The following is a 19,251-nucleotide window of genomic DNA, read 5'->3' on the forward strand; positions in this document are numbered from 1 at the left end:
GCTGTTCTCGAAAATTCTTGCCTCGATTTTCGGGTAAAACATAACTAAGCGAGAACAAAATAAACAAAGTAGCAAAACCTAGCAAATCAATAAGTTTTCTGGCAGAAAAAACCTAAACATTAATTTAAAGCAAAATGCCACATTTTAAAAGATTTAAGTTTTCCCAATATAGCTGACTTTTATTTTTGTTACAAAGTATACTTAATTTTTTTTATTTTACTTTAAATCTTGTTATATATTTTTCGCATTTTATTTACAAATTTTGATTATTTAAGCATTTCATCGTTAATTAGTTCTAAAGAGAATTATTAAATATCTTTAAAGAACTTTGTGTGTTTATTTAATTAACTAAGCTCTATAAAACTAAGTTCTTTAATAAACTATGTTATATATATATATATATATATATATATATATATATATATATATATATATATATATATATATATGTTTTATTGTAGATGCCGCTTCATAAGTCATCTCTAAAAGTTAATAAATTGTGAGTCAATCATAATCCACAATAATAATAGTAACTATTATAGTTTATTTCTCTGTAATTATTTATATATATAATCAAAAACTTTCTGTTTCTTATAAGCAAAAGATTTTTTTTCTAAGGTTTTTCCACATTTATTATAATATTTTTATATACTATCTTAGTGCAGATGGTCATCCTATTAGGTTTCGTTGTGCAATGCAAAATACAATTTATGATGTTCTCAAGAATAGAAAAGGCTGGTTAGAAGCCTCTGTGTATGTTTTAAATACTAACATTATTGGTTGTGTTGCTTTTTTTTAATAGACTAGCTTATGAGTCCTGTATCTTAACTCAATGAACTTTTGCCTTTATAAAAAAGGGAAAAAAAATTTTTTTCAATATTTTTTAGAAAAGGTCAACCTGAGATCAAAAAATTGAATAATTTATTATGTAATACAGAGGTATTATGGATGAATTAAAAAACGCTCCTGCAAATGTTCTAATGTTCATCTGATTGCTCAAAAGAAATTGAATTTTTTGATTATATAGGCAGTATAAACTTTCTCACTTTGTGCATTCTGTGTACTAATTACTTCTTTGTATACTAATCATGGATGAGTTCTGCTTCAAGTCACTCTGTGATGAACACAATATTTTTTTGTAAGGTTTCATCTTTTAGACATGTTTCTAGAGTCACTTTCATTGTAAGTTTCATTAATAAATCTGTTTTTCTTCTCCAAAAGTCTTCCCTTATTATAGGCATAAAATTGAATGCAAGGATAGTAAGAATGGCTCTTTAATTGCACTTTACATTACTTATGTTAGGAATTTTCTGAAAGTAAATCAACAAAAGTGCCCCTTCTTTTTTAAGATTTTGAACTTTAGTGTTAAATGATACAAAAATTCTTTTGGTCTTTATTCACAAACTATGCTTTCCTTTCCCCACAATTTGATTTGTTAACACCAATCTCTAAAAGTTTTTTCCCAGTGTTAACCTTGGCTATACCAGCAATGGTCATCTTTATTGCATTCCATAAGTTTATTCATAATGAAAATTAGCAATTCCTGCAGCAATAATTTCAGTATTACCATTTTTCAAGTGTTCATTCTTAGTTTTTTTTTTTTTTTCATTTTTAAGTACCACAACCTGATATTTATTTTTTTCAATGTACTTGCTATCGAAATGTAGGTACCATGTCTTAATAATTATTTATTCTTTAATTTAACAACTTCATTGAATATTAGCTTATAAAGTGCTGCTTGAGTTGCAGTATTATCATCATGTAACAATTGTTTGTATATTTAAGCAGCCTTATTTTTTTATACTTTTTTGGATGTTATCAAGTTGGTGACAAGTTTAATTTTGTTTTATTTTCCTCCTGGTAGTACTCTTTTTTAATGTTCCACTTCTTCAGACTCAGTACCACTAAGTACAAGACTGTAAGTTATTGATATATATAGTAAAGCTAATTTAGTAAGCAGTTTTTGTCTTTTTGAAGGATGAATTGTTTTCTCACTTGCAAGTTGACCTGGAGTAATAAATTTGCTCTATGCTTATCATATAAATTGTAAAGTTGTTTACTTTCATTGGATAATAATTTTCCAAAAACTTGTTCAGGGTATCCTATTTTCACATTCATCATAAGTCCTTCAGAAACATTCTTGACACATTCAGATACTTTATTGTCACATTCAGATATCTTCTTGACACATTCATCATAAGTCTTCAGACCTTGTCATGTTTTCTTCATATTACTTAATCCGACATGTGCAAAACTCAATTTACTGTTTCATAATTTTTAAACTGTGCAATAATTTATAATTGTCGTAGCATTCTGCAAATCTTTCATTTCTATGACTCTTCAGAAGACAGGCTCAACTTTCTTTTACGTGACTGCTGATATCTCATCAGATTACTAGTCCAGATATCCTTATTCTTCTTTATTCTATAACTTATATTGTGAGGCATAGTATATTGTTATTAAAAAAATAAACAAGTATGGAGTTTAGTTTCTTCCTTGTAAGTCCTTTATATATGCTTTTAAAAAGCGCTAGAAAGTTCTACAACGCTCCAGAAAGTTCTAAAGTGTTTTAGAGAATGCTACTTTTTATGGATACTTACCTTAGGTAATTCTTATTCCAATTTTTTTTTTTTTCGAGGTGAGTTTTTAAAAAAAATTCAGAGGAATATAGATCTTTTTTAATGTTTTTATTTAAAAGTTCATTCATTTATGGTACAGGAAACCATTTATTTGAAAAAAAAAAAAATGAAAATGTTATAACCCCAACATATATTATGTATGTATGTATGTATGTATGTATGTATGTATGTATGTATGTATATATGTATGTATGTATGTATGTATGTATGTATATATGTATGTATGTATGTATGTATGTATGTATGTATGTATGTATGTATGTATGTATGTATGTATGTATGTATGTATGTATGTATGTAAATTATATATATTTGAAGGTAAAAGTAATGAAGTAATTTTCTGTAATTTGAGAATAATAATGCTTTTGATAATACAAAAACAAATATTTATGATTACTTAGTATGAAAGTTAAAACAATGAAAACTAATTATTTGTACTTAGTGAATTTTAAGTTTCAAGTTTACCAACTATATTTGAAAATAAATTATATGAAAGAAGACAAATATCTAATTATTTAACATTATTTCAAATTTATCTGTCATAGAAGATTTTTTTACTATGAGTTTAATTCTTCTGTTATTGTTATGCTATTGCACAACATACTTAGATAATTCTTTACAAAATTTGTATAATTATAGATATGTGTAGAATAAGGTGTTTAAGAAAGTGATGAGGTTTCTTAGCCTGCCTTTAACTTTTTTTTTTAAACACAGAGGATCGATTGTACTTGAGTTATATCAAACCTTCACAATTCTTTTCATTAGTATAATTTACTTAGGGACAAAGAACTCATTTTGCAGAAAATTGTCACTAATGACTTTTATCTTCAATCTCACAATCTGTAGCATAAAATATATAGCTATTATTTAAGGTTAATTGTGATTAGACGATTATATTTAGAGATGGTGAATGGGATTTTATATGGAGTGACAAATGTGGGATTCATGAAATATATGATAATCAATATTTAGATGAACATATTAAACTCAATCACTTTAGAAATCACTATGAGGTAATTCTTTGAAATTTTTATACAGTTTTATGTAATTGGTGAAGATGATCTTTATTCTTTGTTAATGGATTTATTTTTTGTTTTATATAAAAAGAAATGTAATTTATCATTTTAAGAAAACGTTTATGCTCTGGATGAATAAGAAATTGATTCCATGATTATAATTACATTGTATGATGGTTAAACTATTTTAAAAATTCCAAGTTGAGTTCAAGAACTCAGCTCATCTCAACTCAAATATTTAAAAACAAATACAAGCTCAACAAATTTTAATAATTTTTTTGCTTAATGATGTAAAAAGGAAATCATCTTGGAATAAATCATCGGAGTAGATTTTATTCTAATAATGAAATACAGGATAAATTTTTTTTTACTATTCTTATGGTAACAACCATGTTAAAGCTTTTTTGGTTTTTCATTACGAAAATAGATAACTGTTTATATTGCTTATTGTTATTTATTGGTATTTTACAAAGTAGCTGTAAATTACTAAAATTGATTGATTTCCAGGATGGAAAACTCTTCCTGTTATAATAAAAATTTTAAATATGTTTCTTGTATGCACTCTTCAACAAAACTTAAGTTCAACTTAATGCATTTTGTTGGTAAAATAGCATTTTCTGTTTTTTCTTTTAAATTTAATTCTTTATATTTACAAATAACTATGATGATAATTTCATCTTTATGATTTTTTTTTCAACTCGTTAGCTATAAGATTATCTCTTTAGCTCACAAGAAAGAATTTGATGGCAAAAAATTTAAAAAGATTAAAAAAGCATATAGAACGAGAGCATGGGAAAATGGAAGCGAGTAGGTAAATATAATTTGTTTCCAAAAAAAGTTTCAGTGAAAAAATTAACTTGATATAAAAAACTTACTGTTTTATTTAGCTGCGATTTTTTTCCTGCAACTTTTGAACTTCCTGTAAGTTTGCTTTTCTTTACTTTGTCAATAAATTATACCAGTTGTTTCATGGCATTTTTATTGGTGTTTTCATATTTGATCTACTCTATAAAACAGTATCATTTTTAGTGACAACCTGCTGAAAAGCTTTAAGTATTTTGAAATAAAAACGAATAAAATTTTATACTTGTTTTCTAAAGGACAACTTTTCTGATTGATTGATTTCTGGTTAACCAGTTGAAAATTTTAAAGTTTTAAGGTTTTAACAAGCTTAAGAATCTATGTACTTAAAAGAATCTGAGTATAACACAGATGTAAATTACTATTAGAAGGAGAAAAAACATCAAGATTTATTATTTCTGAAATATACTATATATATGCGTTAATGTCCATAATTATTCCAATGAGACTACTTTTTAATGTTTTCAATATTTTACTTGCAAATAAGAGGAAAAACTAATTAAGAAAATCACTTGAGATATATACTCTATTACTATTAATTTAAGTTATATGAAAAATAAATAGATTAATTTAATTTCAACTTGCTCTCATCTATGTAGCCACCTTTAACAACTATAACCAATTTACATATTTGTGGTATCCTGTGTAACAAATTTTTCAATTTTTGAAAAATTATTTTATCCCACACACTTTTAAGTTTTTCCCACATATCTTTGTCACTCTTGAGCATTATCTTTTTCTGACATTTCTGTCTAACTCATCCTATAAAAGTTCAATAGAGGAAAAATTGGGTGATTGGGGAGGCCAAATAATTCTTTCAATTATTTTATCATTTTCTAACTTCATTTAAAAATGATTTCTACAAAGTTTTAAGGAATGCTTTTGGGTTATTTTCCTCTTGAAAAATAAATGGTTCTCCAATTACTCAACTTCCTAAAGGAATGGCATGGTTTTTTAAAATACCAAAATAAACTTTTTTTGACATTATTCCATCTTTTTTACCACCAGTACCACCAGTATGATTATCAATACCACCAGTATGATTATCAATACCACCAGTATGATTATCATCACAACAACACTACACCATGATACTACTTCCATCATGTTTTACTGTTGGAACTTTGAGTTGTTAGTCTAAGAATTTATTTCCATTCATCAACAGTCAATTGTTTGTGATGTTTACCACTTTATCCATCTTTTCTTATTTTGGGGTCAAAGAATTGGTTTCCTTGCATCTATTCTACCACTAAGCCCAACTTCTTAGATATTCTTGGGAACAATTCTGGGGCAAATAATAGTCTATTTATTTTAACAGTGACAGCAATTCTTCTGTCTTCAATAGCAGACGTGAATTGTTGGCATCCTGATTACTTCTTAATGACCGCATTTCTAGTTTCTTTCTTCTTTTAAGTAGAAATTTTACTTTTTTTTCAATTTGTTCCATTTAATATTTTACTTACCATAATTTGATAATCCAATTGTATTCTACTGATAATCACATTTTCTTACCATTTTTTATTCAAAAATATCAACTTTAATAAAAATAACAAATTTACACTTATTATTAAACTTCACTCTGGCAAAACTACACAATAGCCTAACCTTTTGAAATATAATACAAAGGAATAGTTAAATGTTAATGATTTTTTTTTTTCAGCATTTTTTTACTTAAATTATCTATCCATGTTTCTATCACTATAATTTACCAATATTACTAAAATATAAATAAAAGAATTATAAAGTTTAAATATTTTTTCAAAAATATCTGTCATTTGAACACCCTCTATGTGTGTGAACACCCTAACGGCAATCATCAGCCATGAAATACAAATCAAAAATATTATTATTATTATTATTATTATTATTATTATTATTATTATTATTATTATTATTATTATTATTATTATTATTATCATATACATATACATATACATACATATATATATATATATATATATAGGGCGTATTGTGAAAAGTATAAATCAAATAAGTGTTTTTAGGGTGAATACCACATGTTTGTTGAGGAGTTCAAGCGAAATCCAGGAAAGCTGTGGATAATGAAGCCAGTAAAAATAAATTCAGCTTTTTTGTGCTTAATAAATTGTTTTTGTTTTCTTTATAATTATTTTTGCTGAGTCTATCGTTTAAAAGTTTAAAATATATAACAAAATATAATGGAAAAAAAAAAAAAACAGTTATTAGTTTTTTAAATTTTATTTTAGATTGCTAAGTCTCAAGGAAAAGGTATATTCTTGTTTAAAAAGTTAAAAGATATAACTGATTGGAAAAAGGTACATGGTGTGTTTTGAAAATTCTATTTATTTGTCTATGTCTTTGCAAAGAATTTTGTGAAATTTGAATTTAGTTGTTTGTGAAAAAGCTTTTAATAACTAATTGAATTTACTATTTCAGTGATTATGTATTAATTGAATTTTAAAACCATTTTCTTTTGTTTGTTCTGAAAAGTTAATGCCATTATGAAAAAGATGTTTTAATTAATGAGGGATGCATCTCTTATGGTTAGCATAATTGACTTTTGTTTTTCTGTAGGAGGATTATTACCGTACTGTTGATGAAAAGGTAATTTTTTTAGAAAGTTAAAAGAATGATAAAAAATTTTGTAAATCATTATTATATTGTTATATCCATTAAGTTTTAACAATATTATTAGAAAGAAGATAAAGAGCAACCAGAAGCGTATATTGTTCAAAGATACATTGATAATCCATACTTGATTAATGGTAGAGTCTTGTGATTCTTATTATTTTTTTATTTCCATTTTTACCCATATACTTAAAATCATTTTCAACTTTTTTAGTTGTGCAATTTTTAAAATAATATTATTTTTGCCATACAAGCTTCAGAATATTTCTCTTCTTTTGCAATAGAATTATGTGCTCAAATAAAATAGTAATACAAGTAATTCTGCAACTTTTTAAAGTAATCTTTACACAGAAAAGCAAAAATAAGTTGGCAGTTGTGTTTTATAAGAAAATCAGGCACTTTTATGGTTTAAATTTCCTTTTAAAAGCATCTATCAAAGTTATATTAACCCATGAAACCAATAATCTGCTTCTGAAATTTATCTTTTTTGTATAGTGAGTTTTGTTTTTTAATTGTTTTAAAAACCTTAATAAACCCATGTTATATGATTTGCATGCTTGTCTTGGAATTTTTCAAATTTATTTCAAAGGCACTTAAAATCATTTGAATAATTGAATTTCCTGCAATTAACATACTTTAAAATTTATTGGCAAGACATTTTGAAAATGAATTTAAACTTTATAGCAGTGGGCTTTAAATTATAGAGATTTTAAACATTGAAGTGTTACAAATAGGGATAGGAATTATTAACACAATTTATAATAGAGCTACAATAGCTTTTATATGTAAAATAAAGTGTGCTGTTAGTATATATTCAATTTATATGCTGTATGTTATGTATATATATCAAATATATATGGTATAAGTTTGCTACTTTGAACAACTTATTTTACAACATCCACTCCTAATCTATGTAAATATATTTTAATAAATCAAAATTAGGTATAACTTTGGGCAAAAATAATGGAAGAGAAGAACCCTTACCATTATGAAAACTATTTGGCCCTAGAAAAGAGAGGCTTAAAGTTGTAAACAAGTATGTGGAAACATGAAAGTTTAACCAATAAAAGGCTGTTTATGAAAATTAAAAGCATTTAATTTTTTTCTTTACATTTTTATAAAGATTTACTTCTATTGCTTATTATCTTTTTATTGTTTTTTTTTTCAGGGAAAAAATTTGATTTACGAGTTTATGTTTTAGTGACCTCTGTAAGTGCATTTTCATGTTTGATATTTCCTAATGGAATATTTATTAAAAAAGTTGATCTGTACTGTAGTTTGAATGTTGCTGCAGCATCTCACTTTGTTAGTTAAATTTTTGGTTTTTTTTTTTTTTTTTTTTTTTTTTTCAAACAGGCCAGCGTTCTTTTTTTCTGTAAAAAAAATGCTAAATAAATGTTTTTTGATTAAAATGCACATCTAGAAATGAGGACATTTCATTTCTTTCTCTTTTGAGAACCTCTGAGTTATTTGAACAATGGATCAAGTTTGCAATCGGTCAAAATAAAATAAAATCTTGAAAAAAAGGAATGAACAAAACAAACTAGCATGAAAATAAGTTTTTTTTATTAAAATCATGTTCAATTAAAACCAAATCAATTGATTTGGTTTTAATTGAATATTGTTTACTGTTTGATCAAACAGTCAGTTAATTTGAAAAGAAGCCTGTCCAACCTTCATTCCTTGAAAAGCTTCTCTAGAATATTACATCCTAATGGCATGAACTGTCAAGGACAACTCACCGTCTGAGTTAGGATGCTTGTAACAACACTAATGCTGTTGTAAGTAGTACGAAAGTAACTTTTACACATATTTTTGATAAAGTTCTGAATTTTCCATTTGAAACTATTTTACAAACTTGAAATTAATCTAGAAACAAACTTTATAACGATCTCTTTGAAATTATTAAAATTGATGGCAATTTTTTTTCTAAGTTCAAATTGACGGAATTCCAGTCTGTTAGGTGTTGTAGTTCATCAAAGGACATAATGATATAATGTCAAATTTACAAAGTTCAATATTCTGGAAAAGCTTTCAAGCACATCTTAAAAATTTTGTAAAAATTTTTACGATATTTTCATTAAAGGAATAAGACAACACTACAAATCAAATTTTTGATTTAGGTCGAAGTGTATTTTTTTTGAGAAAAATAAATTTTGTTCTGCTTTTAAGTTAAGATTCTTTTAGGCCTGAGCAAACGATTTTGAGATCAATTGACCATTTTTAATCACATAACTAATATCTAAGGTCTACGTGGACAAAAATCATGATTTTTTTCAAAACACAGTTGTTTACAATCAATGGTCTGCTAAACCTGCTGGGTGCTTTAGCTGTGTTGGATTCCATTTTTGTCATTAATGCATAAAGCTCTTCTGTGTGTGTAATAATATTTATTTTATATAGTGCAGTTCCATTAATTGTAACAAAATTACTAAAGATAATTAATCTTCGTTTTACTTTTTTATTTTAATTTTTGTCTCTAGATTTTTCTTCTACAAATTATTTTTTAGTATGTGCCATTACGAGCGTGGTTATATAGGGAAGGTTTCGCCCGTTTAACCAATTCTCGATATACTTTAAACTCAATTGATGATCAGTGTATCTTTTCTAAGATTATAATTTAATGTTAGAAGAGAGTTTGAATGATTGAACGCAAAAGGTTTATCTGATCGGAATTTTTTAAATTATTTTGCAGGTTTGAAACTTAAGAAGTATAAATTTTAGGACCTTGCAAAGAAATATATATTATATTAAAAAATAAGTATTTACAAATAAATATTTACAAAAATTTACACATTACAAGTTCGGTAGGCCGAAAAAAAAACATGGTTTTGTTTAACTTACACACCGTTTTACAAATTTTTACATTTTCAAACTAGTAAATAAAAAAATCTGTTCCGGACCTCAAGAGTAATTTTTTTTTTTTTTTTTGTATTTAAAGTGGTCTCTTTTACTTAACCCATCCCAAAGCCTTCAAGATTCGAGATTGTTGAAATTCTTGAGGGCTTATTATGAGTTTGGCTTTATCAACAAAGGTGTGTTTCTTCACTAATTCGTTGACTTTGATCATCTCTAACCTGTTATCTTTGATCGTTTCCAACTTTTTGTCTCTAGTAATCTCTAAATGGCTATCTTTCATCATTTCTAACTTTTTATCTTTGATCGTTTTTAATTTGTTATGTTTTACAATCGCCTTACTCATAATTTTTCTTGGCTTGGGTGTCTTTTCGCAACAATGTAAACTTTGAAATTTTTCAAGTTCGAGAAGTTGATCTTTTAAATCTTCTATGGCAGCTGTAAAGAAACAAACACGGTTTGTAAGTTTCATGTGGTCTTTGATTTTCTTTTTTTCTATATTTCAATTTAAATAATGACGGATTACCTTTGTAATTGTCTTCCTTCCTATTGCTATCTTGTTCAACCATTTCTAAGAGTTCTTCTGACTGGTCCAACTTCCATTTCATTTGCACATTTACAACATTAAGATTATTCAGTTGTATTTTCAAGCAACTTGCTTCATCTGTTCTCACATCCAAACACTCGCTAAGCCTTTTGTTCTGTTTAAATGCAAGTAATTTTTGTAAATAATATGAGTATTATGAATACTTCTGTTAAAATAAATCCTACAATAAAAAGTTGTATTTTGAGCAAAAAAGACCACTGTTATTCACCATCTATTACTTAATAAGTTTTACCTCTGATCCAAGGACTTTAAAATCCTCTTGCAATCGTGCTATCTAAATAAGAAATAATAGGATTGATGTAGTTGTGTCTTATTTGCCTGCTTTTTATATCACAAGAAATGAGCAATTAGAATGGTTCTTTTCAGTGAATACGCTTTGAAAATTAAAACCAATCTCTAAATATAAACGAAGACTTGTCAAGTCACCTCAGTATTTGAGTTTTGTTGCTCATTTTCTTTCTCATCTAGAATTTTGTTAAATTCGTTTTGTAATTCTAGGTTAATCATTTTCTGTCTCTCTAATGCAGCTTCCAACGACTCGATTTTTTTTTCCTGTTCCAATATTTTATTGCAGCGCTTTGAGTTTACATTTCGGCTAACTGAGTTTTGAGATTCAAGTTGCACGCACGTTTTAAATGAAGTTTGAATTTTTTTGTCTATAATTTCATTTAAAAGTGCAAATTCTTTTAAAACGTCATCTGTTGAGAATTTATTGACTATTTCGGCGCTCTCATTTTTGTCTTCTTCAAGATTATAAATCGGCTTGAGTGCTCCAAAAGTTCTAATTGGTTCGGTTTTTGTGAAACCTCTGCCTTTTTCCAATTCCAAAAACTTGGATGAAGTTACACTTTCTTCGGATAATTTGATATATTCGCGAAAACAAGGCATGTTTAGCGAACTTTTCCTCTAAATACTTTATTAAATCAGTTCTCGCTGTCAAACGTGCGCTTTTTTTTCAACTACTAAAAAATAGCTGGTTAGTAACTAATTGACGTTTAATTTAGAAGAAAATGACGTCAAATTGATATGAAATTAAAATTACAATACTAGACGTTCGAATTTACGATCTGGTCGATAAAAAATCCCCCCCCCCCCCCCCCTGGACAAACACTTTAACATCTTTTGAAGAAATTGAATATTTTTACAAGGTATTTGTTTTTTCATTGTTAATGTGACAATAAAATGTAAAAAGAGTAAAATTTTTCATATTTCAAAAACGTATTAACAAAACGTGAAGTTTGCCATTGGAAAATATGATAACAAAAAGGAAACAGTGAAGACATCATACTGCGAAAAAATTACTGCGGCGCATTTTACGATTGTTTTAAAAAAAAAAAATAAAACGACACAGCAGCTTATTTGATTGCATTTCGTTTAGGAACTATATGCAAATTAATTTGTATTTTATTTTAAACTTACTTTATCTATTTGCGTTCATATAGATTCCTCCAAAGAAAGGGTCTGAATTTAGAACTGCGTTTTAGTTTTTGTGCATCAAAAAATTAACGTGACTTAAATATGTTAAAAAGTATGGTTTTCATTTTTGTAATCAATATTTTTTGCGTTCGAAACTTTTCAATTGAGTTTCTTCCCAATATGTAAAGTAGATATTTTTGAAAACTTGAAATATTCATGATAATTCTGGGAGGACAAATCCACCACGACATTATAAAGTCAGTGAAAGATATTGTCACTGCTCCATAAATCTCAATATTTCTTGTCTGAAGAAACTCAAGAATTAAAAAATGATCAGTTCTAGGACTTTTTTTACTTAATCAGCAACATGCGCAACAGCTTATTGTCAGATAACTAAATATTTACAAGAAATAGTTTTAATGACAAAAAAAACATAAGTATGATAATTTAAAATCTTAATTTCTTTAGCATGTTTTTATTAAAATGGCTTGTGCAAAATTTTACGTTGTCAATATCATGTCTGTAAAACTAGGTATCTAGGTTATTCAGTTCATTGATCGTACGACAGTTCCTTATCTCTTTCTAGTTATTCATTTAACAAATGTGGCTATACAGAAAACAGCTCCTGATTACGACCCAGAGGTCTTTATTTTATTTCTATTTTCTTTTTCGCTGTATCAAAAGAAAATTCTATGTTATTTACAATGGCGTTATTTCTCGTTGATAAATAGGGTTCAAAATGGTCAATACATCAGCTTCGATTGTACTTAACGGCGAAGCACGGTGTACAAGCGGTTAGTGAATATGCTTATTACGCTTTTTCAGTTGAAAATCTGAAATTTAAAACTGTTTCTTTGCTTGAGAACAAATATAAAGTTTTTTGTGTTTTATTCGCCACCAGGTCAAGGATTTGTTTCGTTTAATGGATACAATATTTATCAAAAGTTTACAGAGTGTTCAGCGCGTCATGATAAATGATAAACATTGCTTCGAGTTGTATCTTTTTATGTGGAGAGATAAAGACGTCCGTGTTTGCTAAGTTTCGCAAACACAGAAGCTTTCAGATGAATTTTATTTCTTTAATTAAAATTTTTACGTTCTCTTAAAACGTTTTCTTTTAACAGCGCTAAATAGATATGGTTACGACATTTTGATTGATGCTGATCTTAAACCGTAAGTTTCTTCATTGACGCCATTTTTGTTTGCCATTATATAAAATAACCAAATAAAATTGATTTGTTTTAATAGAGTTATTTTATTAATTTTAGTTTTCTTTTTCTGTTTTTGCGCTTAGTTGGCTTTGTGAAATAAACGCTTCACCCTCGTTAACTGCTAGTAATCAAACTGATTATAACATAAAAGAAGCCATGTTGTCCGATGTTCTGAACGTTATTGATATGGAAGGAAGGTAATGCTAAATTACTTTTTAGTTATTTTTAGCTATTTTTGTTAAATATATGTCAATGATTTTTTAAACATTTTTTATAATTTAAACAGACCTTTTTTGAAGTCATTCAGTTTTGAGTGTGTTTAGACTAACGGGTAAAGAGAAACGCGTTGGAGGATTTGACTTGATGTGGAATGACGGACCTGTTTATCCTGATGATATGCCTATAAACGACTTTGGATCATCCCAGTTGCCCATTTCTAATTCATTTCTAGGTATGTAAGTACTTCAAATTTTCACTTATCTAAAGTATTTTGAAAACCTGCAAACAGTTAAAACAGAAGGTGGTGTAAAACGTCTTCAGCCATTTTGAAAAAATGCTTTTTTTTAAAATTTATCTCCGTTGTAACTCTGCACACCTTTAAAGAAACTTATGCAGCTTTCGGTAACTTTCATAAAATGGCACTGAGTAATTCAGACGAAGCTGTCATAACCTAAGATAATTTTGACGATATTTTAATTACTTTTATATTTGCTTTATTATTAAGGAATTTGTGCACAAGACGGGATATTATTTTTAGGTTGCTATAACAACAGGACTGAACAGTTAAAACGGGTATGGAAAGCGTCGCAAATTCTTAAGAATTCTGAGATGCAGGATGGTCATAGAACTACAGGCGTTTGATCAGAAGTTTTAGTATGTATAAGAGATACAAAATGGTATATTTAAAAACAGTTTTAACTTTTTTGTTTGTAAAGTATTTATTGAATAAATTAATTCCACATATCATATCGTTCGTACTGCTGTAATATAATACAAGCTTCCATAGTTAAAATTTGATCGATTCTAAATAATATTCTTTGGACAGCCACTTAACTCGATATAAGTGATAGATCAAAACAAAGATCTTCAGTAGATTCCGTTTAGTCAATTGTTTAAGTTATTTTACTTCCGGATCACTTCCTGTCATTTTAGAAGCCGTAATTACAGCCAAAACTCGAAGACGAAAAAACTGTTTGTGAAATTTTAAAATGCTCAATTTTGGCAATTGGAATGCAAAATTCCATAATAACAAGCCTACTGAATTTTAAAATTAATTATTTGCAAATCTTTCTCCGCATTTATAATGGGCTGCGAAAACAAAGGAATCCATCCGCAAATGTGTTAAGTAGTTAATTACAGTAATTGAAAACAGATGCCTCTATCTTCATTAAGCTTAATTGGATTTTAAATTGCGATGAATGGGTTCAATCTTGATTCAGAGATTGGGAGGGTTTTATCCTTCATGAAAACCAAATTTATAAGCTTGGAATGAATGAAAAAAACCATGACTACTGCACTTGTTGCTACGATACTGTAAGGGACCATGTGTGGCGAATGGTTATATGCCCTGGTACCTGATTCGTGGTTTTAATCCAAATGAAGTATTCGGAGAATCCTTCATCACAAAGTTAACAAACGGGTGTCCATCTTTTTGTTGATTTTATGATGAAGGACTCTCGTTTACTCTTCCCCCGATAAACAATTCGTCGGTTTTCCATTTACAACTTTTTTCTCAAACTATGTTTTATTTTATTTTATTTTTTTTTTGTATAAATGCGTTTGAAATGTTTGAAGTAAACTTGATATGTTAATTCAAAAAGTGTAAAAGGCTAATATGCTTTTGATTTGCATATTTCAGAGAGTAAAGAGGCTCTATGCATAGACTTCCCAATGCAATGACCTCATTAAAAGGTTTTTTTGCATCGATTAAACACACAAAAATTTCAAACTACGAATAAATTAAATTTAACAACTATTTATACTTTTTTTGTACCAACAAGTTAGCTTTTTATAAAAAATACCTTAAAAATGTAAAAATAAAAAATTTAATTATAAAATGACAAACAAAATCTCACATTAATGACCATGGCTTGCTGGATTTTAAATGCTTTCATCATCAGTATTAGAAAATTCAAACATGTAGAAATGAGAGAGAGAAAGAGAGAAAAGTATACGCATTATGCCAATAACTATTGCATGGTCTCATTATTCAAAGTGGACTACTAGTTTTAAAGGTGCTATACTATGACGATTTTTTGTACACATGTTCCTTAGATATAACACATTTCATTTTTTAAGTTTTTAAAAGAAGCTACTCAGAGCTTTTTAGATAAAACTTTTGTTAAACTAATTGATGAAAAATGCGCAAAAAATGTCTTTTGTATAATTACCAAAGTTAACAGTATTTTAATGAAAAACAACTCAAAAAATAACTTCAAATCGCCCCTCATCCCTTGAAAAAATCATGTGGAATATTTTATTTCATTATTTCTGCTTTTTTTTAATGACACAATTTCTTTATTTTTTAACCAGAATCAACTTTAAAAGGCTCAGATCAAAAATTAAATTAAAAAGATCCCACTAAACTATTAAAGAAAGGGAGATGTTTCATGAACTGTGGGGACATTGTTATTTAACTGTACTTCACTTTTTTTGTATTAATTCGTCTGTGTAAACACTTTGGAGAATCTCGCTAATGAAAGAATTGTGGTCTAAAACATACTTAACGTTTTGAGTAAGGCTCTACAATATGCTTATCATATGCTTATTTTTAAACAAAATATTATAGATATGCTAATAAATAAAAAAACATAAGCAAATTCAATTTTGTAAAAAGAACTTTGATCGTCATAAAATTTTTTACAGAGCTTTTTTTAGTTTTAGTAAAATTTATTTTTACTTTCAAGAGTTTAAAGTCGGTTTTTTTGAAAAAAAAAAAAAAAAACTAAGGTGAGAATTTTAAAGTTTACTAGAGCACAAATGAGTTTTTTGAAATAAACTTTTATATCTATGCATAGAATTGCATAGAGCAGAAAATTCTCAGTAATACGGTGCCACTTCTCTTTTTTAAAGATTTTTTCTTTTAGCATTAAATATATGCAAAAGAAACAAAATTAGTAAACCCAGTTTACTCTACATTTTAAAGTTTACTCTACATTTTAAAGTTTACTCTACATTTTAAAGTTTTGGCCTAAAAATAATCATTTTTTTAATCTTTTTTCTTTTTTTTTTTTTTTGATTTTTAAACTTTTGCGTTGTGACGAAGCTGACGATGTATGTCACGGCCCTATTTATTTCAACAATTTTAAAACTAGCTCAGGTGATCTATGATTTATTTGGCAACTATCAAAAAAATTACTACTTTTTAAATTGTATTTAAACGAATTTTATTTGGGAAATTTTTAAAAGTATCTTTAAACATTCAAATTTTCTTTGACAATTTGATTCTGGTTAGAGGGGGATTTTTAAGAGTTTCCTGTCTACATTGTCTTTTAAAGCATCTTTGTTTGAAATAAATTTTTGGAAAATTTGTTAAAACAATTAACAAAAACTATGTAGCTTAAAAAAAGTATGAAACAAATATAAGAACTAGAGTGTTGATGGTGTTTTAGTATTTTTTAATTTTTTATTCGGCTTTGAATAACTTTTAGTGACGTAATATTTTAGAGACGAAGAGAGGTTTTTGAAACGAACCTTTTATCAACACAAGCTTTTAAATTTTTTTAAATAAGTTTTAAGACCTCTTTTTTTGTCTTTAAAAATATAACGAGTATTTGAAGAATTAAAACAAACATTTATAATCGAATTAAAAAAAAAAGTTTAAAAAATTTTGAAATAAAAAAATATTTAGAAATCTTGAAAAAAAAAAAAAAAAAAAAAAATTAAACAAACATGTTCATAGTTATTTAGTTAACTCACAGGAAAATTTTTTAAAATAAAATTTAGTTTAAAAAATGAATATAGAAATAGTTTTTTAACGTGTTGGACATAGAAAACTCGGCCCTAGACCCCTACAGACTTAGTTGCAAAAAAAAAAAAAAAACTTTTTGATTTGGTTTATTGTTAAGTTTTGACTCGATTAATCTTTTCCTTTACATCAAACAAAGTTGTATCTTTTCCTAAATGTTTTTTACTCGTCAAACAAAAATAAGTAAACAAAGCTCAAAGTAGATGTTCTTTAGCCAAACCCACTTGGCAACCTACCGATTTTGTATTCTGGTCATTCTGTAAAAGATTCGCGTATTATCTTTATAATTACTGAATACCGGTGAAGCTTTCTTCAGAACGTAAATACTCGTTTATGATATTAATAACATTAGCCATAGCTTCTTTAACTTCAGGGTTTTTCTTTAGGTAAAGCTCTTCGTAGTTGCTCAAGTGATAAGCAGAGGACAAGCTTACCAGGAAAACAACTAAAAAAATACAGGACCATTTAAGCTCCATTTAGTAAGTGAATTTCAATACTATTACGTTACAGTACCACAACATTGAATTTTTCATTAAACTTAGCAAAATCTTACATAAAAGGCTAAAATGTATTTTATCTATATAAACAAACTTCAGCAAGAATCTTTTAGTAAATAACAAGCTATTTCCGTTATTTTATGAAAAAAGTTGTTTTTTTTCGATCACCTACTCATTTTTCGATCACCTACTCATTTTTCTCCTTCAGCGTCAGCGAGGCGCTCATTATTTTATCAATATTTTCTTTTAATTTCCCTATATCTATATTTATTTACTCAAATTGCTGAATTAAATATTATGAATTGTTTGCAAAAGGAATTAACAAACCCATCGTAAAAATTGTGAAAAAAAATATTCATAGGAAATTAAAGAAGCAGCAACCTGCCAAGAAAACATTGACATGTTTTGCAAAGCCCACATGTTTCTTTATTTGAAGTAATCTTTTTATAGATTAAAAGACAAGAGACAATCTCTCCGGCTTTATTAGGAAATGTAGGCAAATATTATCAGAGACAAGTATCTTTACGTTTGTGATAAAATTCTCTATATGGAAAAAATGACAAAGGTTAGGTGAAAGATAATAAGAATCGTTCAAAATTGTCACTTGGTGAATTTTAAAAACAGGGGGTGGGAATGCACAGGAAAAAAATTAAACTTTATTTGGCTAAAGTTCTTTTTTTTGTTGTGTGACAACATCTCATTTTGTAAAAAAGCTATGGTATTTTTTGGGCTGACTTCTACAACAGAGGCAAAATCGTCAACGACACCAAAAGTTGCCCGCATTAACAGCTAATTAGAACAACGTTTGAAATAAATTTTTCTAGAATTTGGGCTAACTCTAGATGAAAATTTAGGATACAGTTTTATGGTAGGATGAAATTTATTGCAGAAGGAATATGCACAAAATAATATGTTTTGCATAATTGTTATGCAGAGCATAATCAATTATACAAAACAGTTATGCATAGCCAATTTATAACAAGACACTTTTGTATTTCTTTAAGAAAAATCCAATAAAAATTGTTTTAGACACATTTTTTACCACTAAAATAATGATTCACGTTTTATTAAAAACAGTTAAAAAACATACAAAAAGTACATTCTATTATTTCCTCAACAGATGAAACTAAATTCTTTAACTTTTGTTAAACATAAATTCCATTGAGATACAGTAATTTGGGTAATCATAAATACAAAAAGGCTATCAAAACCATTGTTATTTGATAATCTTAGAGCTACGGTTGTGGAACTACGGATAGTACAATCTCTACTGTGGATAGTACGGATTGTACAGTCTCTCCATTTATGTTAATATGCTATTTGTATCATCCACTTTTCTAACAAACCAAATTTGCATATACTTGTCATCATAGTTTATCCTGCTAAAGAAACATAAAACTAGTTACTAAATTTGGTGAAAAAAAAAGATTGTGTCAGAGTAGATTTAAAGCTCCATTAATTCGACTATAGTAGAAATAGACTATTTTTTCTTTTTGATGGTAAAAGCCCAAGTATGTGCCTTTGTATAAAAGAAATCATGGTATCCATGGTTAGACATGGTTGCCATGGTTAGA

General features: G+C 27.3%; 2 protein-coding genes across 6 annotated transcripts; one reads left to right on the forward strand and one right to left on the reverse strand.

The window, feature by feature from the left end:
* Positions 1-45: 45 nt before the first annotated feature.
* On the forward strand, positions 46-14,179 carry LOC145194175 (putative tubulin polyglutamylase TTLL9). Of its 5 annotated transcripts, none has more exons than XM_090068242.1 (19): positions 46-195; positions 462-499; positions 661-753; positions 3,541-3,652; positions 4,381-4,466; positions 4,543-4,576; positions 6,520-6,585; positions 6,742-6,810; positions 7,070-7,099; positions 7,191-7,260; positions 8,292-8,332; positions 9,634-9,721; positions 12,589-12,644; positions 12,734-12,796; positions 12,904-12,998; positions 13,137-13,175; positions 13,297-13,410; positions 13,537-13,664; positions 13,971-14,179. In XM_090068242.1, exons 2-19 carry the CDS (start codon positions 462-464, stop codon positions 14,072-14,074), a joined length of 1,326 nt encoding a protein of 441 aa, XP_089924368.1. In that variant the 5' UTR covers positions 46-195; the 3' UTR covers positions 14,075-14,179. The 5 variants fall into 5 exon arrangements, with proteins under 5 accessions (XP_089924368.1, XP_089924370.1, XP_089924369.1 ...); XM_090068243.1 differs by having other exon boundaries at positions 47-195; positions 666-753; XM_090068245.1 differs by having other exon boundaries at positions 48-195; positions 4,381-4,462.
* On the reverse strand, positions 9,953-11,656 carry LOC145193817 (uncharacterized). The gene is made up of 4 exons (XM_080071346.2): positions 11,013-11,656; positions 10,819-10,860; positions 10,506-10,680; positions 9,953-10,417 (listed from the first exon to the last, which is right to left on the reverse strand). Exons 1-4 carry the CDS (start codon positions 11,472-11,474, stop codon positions 10,074-10,076), a joined length of 1,023 nt encoding a protein of 340 aa, XP_079927472.2. The 5' UTR covers positions 11,475-11,656; the 3' UTR covers positions 9,953-10,073.
* Positions 14,180-19,251: the final 5,072 nt, after the last annotated feature.

This window comes from Hydra viridissima, unplaced genomic scaffold (genome assembly GCF_058129835.1).
Source record: "Hydra viridissima isolate aposymbiotic clone 2 unplaced genomic scaffold, HvirCarnegie_v1 scaffold_12, whole genome shotgun sequence".
NCBI lineage: Eukaryota > Metazoa > Cnidaria > Hydrozoa > Anthoathecata > Hydridae > Hydra > Hydra viridissima.

Coding starts and splice junctions, on each gene's coding strand:
- LOC145194175 (XM_090068242.1), top strand. CDS start 462: ATGCCGCTTCATAAGTCATCTCTAAAAGTTAATAAATT. Junction 7,261..8,291: donor TAATCCATACTTGATTAATG/GTAGAGTCTTGT, acceptor TTTTTTTTTCAG/GGAAAAAATTTGATTTACGA. Junction 13,176..13,296: donor ATTGATGCTGATCTTAAACC/GTAAGTTTCTTC, acceptor TTTTGCGCTTAG/TTGGCTTTGTGAAATAAACG.
- LOC145193817 (XM_080071346.2), bottom strand. CDS start 11,474: ATGCCTTGTTTTCGCGAATATATCAAATTATCCGAAGAAAGTGTAACT. Junction 10,861..11,012: donor AACAAAACTCAAATACTGAG/GTGACTTGACAA, acceptor TTTCTTATTTAG/ATAGCACGATTGCAAGAGGA. Junction 10,418..10,505: donor GAAGGAAGACAATTACAAAG/GTAATCCGTCAT, acceptor GTTTCTTTACAG/CTGCCATAGAAGATTTAAAA.